The sequence below is a fragment of the Oryza sativa genome, chromosome 12 (genome assembly GCF_034140825.1).
Source record: "Oryza sativa Japonica Group chromosome 12, ASM3414082v1".
Taxonomy (NCBI): Eukaryota; Viridiplantae; Streptophyta; class Magnoliopsida; order Poales; family Poaceae; genus Oryza; species Oryza sativa.
In genome coordinates, this window is record NC_089046.1 from 2,530,445 (window position 1) to 2,538,965 (window position 8,521).

General features: G+C 48.0%; 1 protein-coding gene across 1 annotated transcript; it reads left to right on the forward strand.

Moving 5' to 3' along the window:
• Positions 1-2,556: 2,556 nt before the first annotated feature.
• LOC4351515 (chemocyanin) lies at positions 2,557-3,129 on the forward strand. The gene has a single exon (XM_015764017.3). The coding sequence runs from the start codon at positions 2,557-2,559 to the stop codon at positions 3,127-3,129; it is 573 nt and encodes a 190-aa protein (XP_015619503.1).
• The last annotated feature ends 5,392 nt before the right edge of the window (positions 3,130-8,521 follow it).

Here is an 8,521-nt window from a genome sequence, read left to right on the forward strand (position 1 = left end):
CGGCTGGTATTGGCATCGGCTATTATCGGCTATCGGCTGGAACTACTCCATCGGCTTGTCAGCCGATCGGTTGTTTTGTCTATTATTTGCATATCTTGTCAGTTGCAGGATCAAACTGACTGGCACGCCCGCATCTCATTAATCTTTGGACCTGCACAGGAGTTAAGCAGATCTCCCAGACCGGTGTGTTCGATTTTTTTGTCAACACAGATGCAACGTCCAGATAACTTATCGGCTAGCACCCCGATAAGACATTAGCATGAACCTATCGGCTTAACAAGACTTATATTATCAACAACAATCTAGTAGATCGAACCTAACCGATGCAGCACGAGATTGTATATGATAACCTAATACTCGATGAGCCGATAGATCTGTCTAATGTGATGGATATAACAAATCTATTTAGTACAGCATTGTGATTGTAGAGATATATCGGCTAAGACAGAAGATCGGACCTAACCGAGACAGTCCCAACTAAACCGATGCGTCTCTAAACACAATGGAATTAGAGATAGACTTGAGATATCAGGTAGGCAAATCAATCAACCAAACCAGAGCGATCCAAGTGATCGAAACGATGCAGCCTTGAACGATGCCGACGTAGATGACAGATTCACCAGGGTCCGACGGAATGTAGGACTTACCCCTTCGCTGGAGATCGAACTGAACCGATGCAGCCCCGCGTCAGGTGCCCAAATCCTGCCGGAAGATAAGTAAAAACCTCGGGAAAGAGGGTGGCGATGCGCCGAGAGTATTATTGATCGAGAGTGATAGATTACAATGACCCCAGGTGTACATATTTATACCCATAGGGAGATACTAGTCCTTGTCAGACAAGAAAGAAACTAAAAAGGAAAAGATAAAGTCCTTATCGGACACTAAACACACTTTCCTAAAGATAAAAGGAAACTAACAAACTATGCCTAATTAATAGATAACTGTCATGTTGCATCCTTCTTGAACTCGAACTCTTCTAGATAAGCTTCCTTTGATTGATCCGACTCCACCAAGAACACGACATCGTGGCGACTTGACTCCCATCGGCTGATTCTAGAACTTTGAAGCCGATACTGACTCTAAACCGATGATAACTTTGGGCTTACCAAATTTCACTGTTAACAAGTATTTAACTCAATAGTCACGTATAGGATCTATGAATATTACCTGAAATCGGCGTGTGAATCCGGCAGGGCTTCGCCCCTTCTTCTCTTCTCCTCCCCTTTCTTCTTTTTTTTATGGATTTGTGGGGGGAGGAATGAGGGCTGGGGGCTGGGCGGCAGGTCTTTTATAGGCAGCGAGGCCTGCCGCCCGGCCAGAGGGCGGCAAGGGGCCACCTGCAAAATGGCCGGCCCCGGCTGGCTTTTTTGCATTGGGGCCCCTTGCCGCCCCAACAGAGGGCGGGAAGGGTTTTCCTGCAAAAAAATCCTCCCTCCGTCACCACCCGTCCCTCCCCCGTTTGCCACGTCAGCTTGCCGACCAACTGGTGGGCGGCAGGGTCTATTTTTGTAATTTTTTTGGCCGATAGATTATTTCTGTAAATATTTTTTAAAAAAAAATCTAAAAATGAAAAAAATTCCCGAAGTTCCAGCCCACCCTCATCTTCCCCTCCCTCACTCGCTGACGCGTGGGGCCAGCGCCCCACGGTGTCAGCTCCTCACCTTGACGTCAAACCTCAAAATGGTAGCTGGAAGGCGAGTTCTTTACCTAAATCTTCATTACGCGACTAGCTAAGTGAGACCAAGTCGATCTTACTATTGTGTTTAATTAATTTATACATAGTACTATATGGATATATCGTACTAGCAGAGAATCTGGAATTCAATTTTAGATTACTACTATCTCTTTTTTAAATGTATAACGTCGTTGTCAATTTTTAAAATATATTTAACCATTCATCTTATTAAGAAAAATTATGTAAAAAATATTTATTTTACTGTGACTTGATTTAACATCAAGGGCCTATTCAGATTATAGAAAAAATAAATTTTATGGCAATGTCAAAATTTTAGCAAGATGACAATATTACTAAAATTTTAGCATGATTTCTTATGCGTTGATCAAATTTGATAATAAACTAAACGTAGACATTTTTTTGCAACTTTACCAAAAAAGGTAAGGTTGAAAATGACATCAAAGTGAACAGGCCCCAAATATTTTTAAGAATGATTGAAATATTTTTTATATTAACAAAAATATTAAATAAGACGAATGATAACAATTCAACGCCATCGTACGCTAAAAAAAACGGATATGTATATTTTAAAACTTAGAACTGGTGTACTATAGGCGCCACCTGCTACAAATTAACTTTGAGTACTTAATGATGTAATTTGATCCACACGTTTAATCATGCCAACAAACGCCAATTAGTTAAGCTAAGCTAATAGACAAGGTCATACTAGCTTGCACATACACTCCATTTCTTCTACCCCTATATATTCACCTCCATGCACAATTACTCGACCATCAAATCTCAAGTGCAAATTATATCTCATCATCTTAATTCATTCAAGATCGTTGGCGTCGTCTCTGCTCGCCGCGGTCGCGGTGGTCATGGCGGCGGCGGCGACCGTGTTCGTCGGAGCCGCGTCCGGCGCCAGCTACACCGTCGGCGAGCCCGGCGGCGGGTGGGACACGCAGACCAACCTCACCGCCTGGGCTTCCACCGTCGACCTCCGCCGTGGCGACCAGCTCGTGTTCAGGTACGACGCGTCGGCGTACGACGTCGTGGAGGTGACCCGCGCCGGGTACCTCTCCTGCTCGGCGGCGAGCCCCGTCTCCGCCGCGCTCCGGACCGGCAACGACGTCGTCCGGCTCGACAGCGCCGCCGGGTGGCGCTACTTCATCTACGGCGTGGAGGGGCGCTGCGCCGCCGGGATGAAGCTGCAGGTCAGGGTCACGGACGCCGGCGCCGGGTGCAACAACACGTTGCCGTCGCCGTCTCTGGCGCCAGCGCCGCCCGGAGCGCCGTCGCCGGGCATCACCATCTGCTCCGGCGGCCCGCCGACGGTCATCATGACACCCGGCGTTATCTCGTACGGCGCAGCGTCGAGGTCTTCAGCAAATCTCAGCTCCTCTCTACTTGTCGCCATGGTGTCGCTGCTGCTTGGCATCATCGTTGTCTAGCTCGTGCTCGATCATGCTGAAACACCTTAATTTAGCATCACAAAAATGTAATGTCTCTGTTCCAAAGATTCATGCAGATAAGTAAGTTGCATCACAAAAATGGCTGAATTTACGATACTGTTGATATAGATCATGATGGGCTGTGTCAATCACAAGCCAGATACGAATGATTCGGATCAACTGTAGTAGGCCCGCTTGTCAGTCTCAATGCTGTCCGGCCCAGGCAAATCATGGACCCGCACGTAGGCCACAAGCCCACAATACTGTTGAGGCCCAACTAATACAGGGTCCACACGACAGCCACGAACCTGGCCTTAAGCTTTACTAGTGCGTTGGCGGCAAAATTTTCGACTTCTTTTTTTGGCGACAATGTGTAGTGCTCACTGCTCAACAAATAAGATGCGTTTTCGACAGAGTTTTAATTTGATCGATTCATAGAAAAAATTCATCAGCAAAATCTGCAGAAATTTATACTCGACAAATGAAATCCATTCGCCACTTGATTTTCGGATGGTACAATCAACCAATTATTGAATAGCAAAAGGCAATGGATCATACAAAAAGAGACTTCCTATCCACTCAGAACTCAGAAGTGTGGAGCAAATCAAACATTCTCTCTAGCTAAGCTAGTAGCCTCTTGGTTGATCTCAGCTCAAAGACACCAGTATATCATTTGTTTTAGAAAAAGGATAATGGTGACTCACAGTCACACAAAGACACACTTTCATGCAAGATGCACATCAATGCTTATAACTTTTTTCGCTATTATATGTTGACAAGATAAATGGATGATGATGTGGGGGAAATTTCGTGACTGCCAGTACGTAATTAATTAGGTCACCTGTACATGTCACGCCATGATGATGGCTGCAAGGTGGAGAATGGTGGCAACAAGATGTGTTTTATGTATATATTTTAGATTCTATTTTCTTCATTAATGTTCTGAACAAGGTTTAATGACATGAATTATGTTGATGATTGTCTATGTAATGCAAAATACTATCTTTAATTTAAAATTAATTATCATGATTGATTGGGCTATTGTCACTTATGCATGCTTTGAGTTCATGGGTCTCTTGCCCAACAAAATAATTGGTCAAAGGCCACCTACAGGGGATAGCTCAAATTACAATATTTGTACGTGTTAGAGCAACTTTATTATATTTATTGCTAAGATTATATAAAACTATTCATCTCTCACAGTAACAACATATATAGATATTGTTGAAACCTATTAAAATTGTTGCTAAGTAGCAACGGTTATTCCCACTTATTACCAACGGTTGTGTATGTGTTGTAATTGATCCTAGCAACGGCAACATAGGCAACGCATATTAAATGCAATACTTATATAAAAAGACTTTTAGGGTTGCTATTGTAGTGTAGCTGTGTGCAAGTCTAAACGCGTCTGATCTTCACTGGGAGCCCACCGCTGATGGACGCGGTGAGCCCCGGCACGAATCTTGGCGCGGTGGCGGCGCTGCCGCTCCGGCCATTCTCGCCGACGACCTCGACGTCGAACGCCCTCTCGACGGCGACGTTGACCGTCTTCATCTCAGTGATGTAATCTAGCTCGATCATGCTGCAACACCTTAATTTAGCATCACAAAAATGTAATGTCTCTGTTCCAAAGATTCAAGCAGATAAGTGTGGAGATTATGTATACCCCATACCTACACGGCATGTATAGTCCGACTGGGTATGGGGTGTCATATATAGATAAAATATCTTTAAAAGGACCCGGGTTAAGTTCTAAACTTGTATGTCAAGGAAATACCCGGGATCCTAGTCGGTTACGATTGTATCTTATCTGTAACTACCTATTTTGCTAGGGATATGGACTGTACTTTGTAATACGGATCCCTTTCCCTATATAAGGAGGGATCCGGGTGCCTCTAGGGGCACGATTTTCTCCCAGATCATACGATCAATAATACACTCGGCGGATCAATCCCCAGACAGGAGTAGGGTATTACTTCTTGATTAAGAAGGCCTGAACCTGTATAAAATTCCTTGTCTCTAAACCCATCCACTTTTCCAGCTTGATAGCCACCCCCTTTTAGTATTGCCGAAATCTTGTTTCGACAGTTGATGCGCGAAGTAGGGGTAGCGTCAAGTTCTTCGCCTACTAGTGCAATAGGTTTCGTCTCCGGCATCGACGACTTCGTCTTCCCTCCCGGGCAGGCGTTCCGGTTCGGCAGCCTCGACTTCATCACCAACGACTTCGGCAAGATTTCTCTCCTCGACTCAGATTCGAACTAGTCGGGAAGAGGCCAGATCTCCGCTCCATTCGGTATCCCGAACTCGGCCGAGATCTACCCCAAGATCATCTCCACCGAGTTGGCTTCAAACCACTCGGACGAGATCCAATCTACTACAACACGACCCGATCAAGACGATGGGGCCTATCTGCTAATCCTGATGAAACTCCCTGATGATTTGGCTGCTGTCTTCACCACAAGGGCGTCTTCTCCCCGTAGGTCTAGGCGGGATCCGGCCTCGGCCCCAACCCAGCCTAGCTCCAGGGAAGTCGGCGTCATACTCCAGCCTCTCGACATGGTTTCAACGGAACAACTGGATGGCTACCTCAGCTCCCCCGGCGTCGACTCACGGCCAACGGAGATCATTGAGTACGACAACTTCGGCTACCGCTACGACTACCGCAACCTCGACGACTTCGACGAAGATTTTTGAAGATAGCTACACGCCTCTCTACTTCGGCATCTTCATGGCTGACAACGAGACGGAAGAACAACGTAAAGCCCGAGAAGCGGAAGAACAACGCATGCAACAAGAAGCCGAACGACGTCGACTGGAAGAGGAGCGCCAAGCACAAGAGCGAGAACGGTTACAGCGTGAGCAACAGGAGCGCGAACGGGCTGCAAAAGAGGCTGAGGACCGGCGACAGCGCGCCTTGGATGCCGGGCGATGAGCACGAGAACTTATCGGGCAGCAAGACATCGAGGGAACGGCGGTTTTTCGCACCCCTCAACAGAACGCGGTTGCAGTGATCACCCTCCTCGACACCCTCCTCAAGGAAGACGCACTCAATCAAGCCAATCACGTCGTCAACATCTTGAACCAGACCAAGACCATGATTGCCGCCTCGGTCCCGGTTAACTCTGCAAGCGTCCGCACGCCGACTAGCAGCCGAGTTCCCCCTCTTCGATCTCAAGACTATCACCAACCAAGCCTCAGCGTCATCGGCGCGGGATCCAGTCGCAGGAGTAGGGGTCACAACGAGTGATCTGTCCACTCGCCTCCCGAACGACACAGGGAGCGTCGAGTTGAACGACCTCGCTCCCCACATTGCAGGCGCCCTGTCGATCTTCGCGATACTATCAACCAGCGCCGCGCGGCAAGAGGCTACGTTCCCCACCATTCACCAGATCGCTACGACAACGACGTGGATGGAGTTGCTGCCTTCACAAGCGACCTACGTCGAGTGGATTGGCCTGCCAGCTTCAAGCCGACTGGAATCGAGAAGTATGACGGCACCACTAACCCGGAGTCTTGGCTCACCATCTACGGTCTCGCAATTCACGCAGTAGGAGGAGACAGCAAAGCCATGGCAAACTATTTGCCTGTGGCCCTAGCGGACTCTGCCCGGTGCTGGCTTCACGGGTTACCCCGTGGCACAATCGGATCTTAGGCGGAACTTCGCGACCACTTCATCGCCAACTTCTAGGGTATCTTTGAACGCCCTGGTACACAGTTTGACCTCTACAACGTTGTTCAGAAGTCTAGAGAATCCCTTCGAGATTACATCCGACGCTTTTCCGAGCAACACAACAAGATCTCCGACATCACCAACAACGTCATCATCGCTGCCTTCACCAAGGGCATTCGCCACAAGCTCTTAGTCGGCAAGTTTGGACGCAAGCCTCCCAGGACGGTCAAGCAGATGTTCGAAAAAGCCAATGAGTATGCAAAAGCCGAAGATGCCGTCACCGCATCTAAGCAGTCGGGCACCACTTGGAAGCCGAAGAAAGATACGCCGACCACGGGAGGGAGTGGAAGTACCAATCACAAGGATCGCAAGCGTAAGCCTGAGGAACTTGTGGCAACCACTATACCATCCTCCCGACAACGTTCGTGCGTCAATACCTTCGACAAGATCATGAACTCCCAAAGTCCGCATCATCCAAATTCCAATCATGCAGCCAAAGATTGCTTCGTTTACAAACAGTTTGCAGAACAATACGCCAAGAACGCATGCAAGACCACTGACGGAGATCAAGGCACGTCAAAGAAGAAGGATGATGAAGATGATGCCCCGACTGATTTTCAAGATCATCGCAAGGAACTCAACCACATCTTTGGCGGACCCCTGGCTTATGAATCCAAGAGAAAGCAAAAGCTGATCGAACGGGAGATCAATGCTGTTCAGCCTAACACGCCCCAATATCTTCAGTGGTCAGAGACAACAATTAAGTTTGACCGCTCGGATCATCCTGACCGAGTGGTCCACCCAGGGCGGTACCCCCAGGTACTACACCCAATGGATCGCAACGTCAAGCTTCGCCGATCCCTCATTGATGGTGGCAATGCACTCAACATTCTTTTCACCAAGACTCTAGACGACATGCAGATCCCTCGCACGGAATTAAAGCCGAGTAATGCGCCCTTTCACGGAGTCATCCTCGGGCTATCTGCTACACCACTCGGCCAGATCACTCTTCCGGTTACTTTCGGCACTCGAGAGAACTTCCGCACAGAGAACATTTGTTTCGAAGTCGCTGATTTCGAGACAGCGTATTATGCCATACTCGGACGCCCGGCGTTAGCCAAGTTCATGGCCGTCCCGCACTACACCTACATGATGATGAAGATGCCGGGTCCTCGAGGAGTCATATCCCTGTGGAGTGACATCAAGCAAGCCGTCACGTGTGACAAGGAAAGCTGCGAGATGGCCCAGACCCGTGAGATCACGCTCGCCCGAGAAGAAACCCGACTGGCTGCGTCCACAGCAAGCGAAGGAGAAGTGCCTGCAACCAAGATGCCAAAGAGCGGAGAAAACGACGCCAAGACCAAGAAGATTCCTCTAGATCCCTCTGATCCTACTAAGACTGCTATAATAGGCACTGAGTTAGATTGTAAATAGGAAAGCGCGTTCATCACCTTTCTTCAAAATAATAAAGATATCTTTGCATGGAAACCATCTGATATGCCTGGTATTCCTAGAGAGGTGATTGAGCACTCTTTACATGTTAAGGAAGATGCTAAACCAATCAAGCAACGACTCCGCCGTTTCGCATAGGATAGGAAGGATGCGATCAAGGAGGAATTGACCAAGCTATTAGCTGCAGGCTTCATCAAGGAAGTCCTTCACCCTGACTGGCTGGCCAACCCAGTCCTGGTTCGGAAGAAGACGGGGCAATGGCGCATGTGT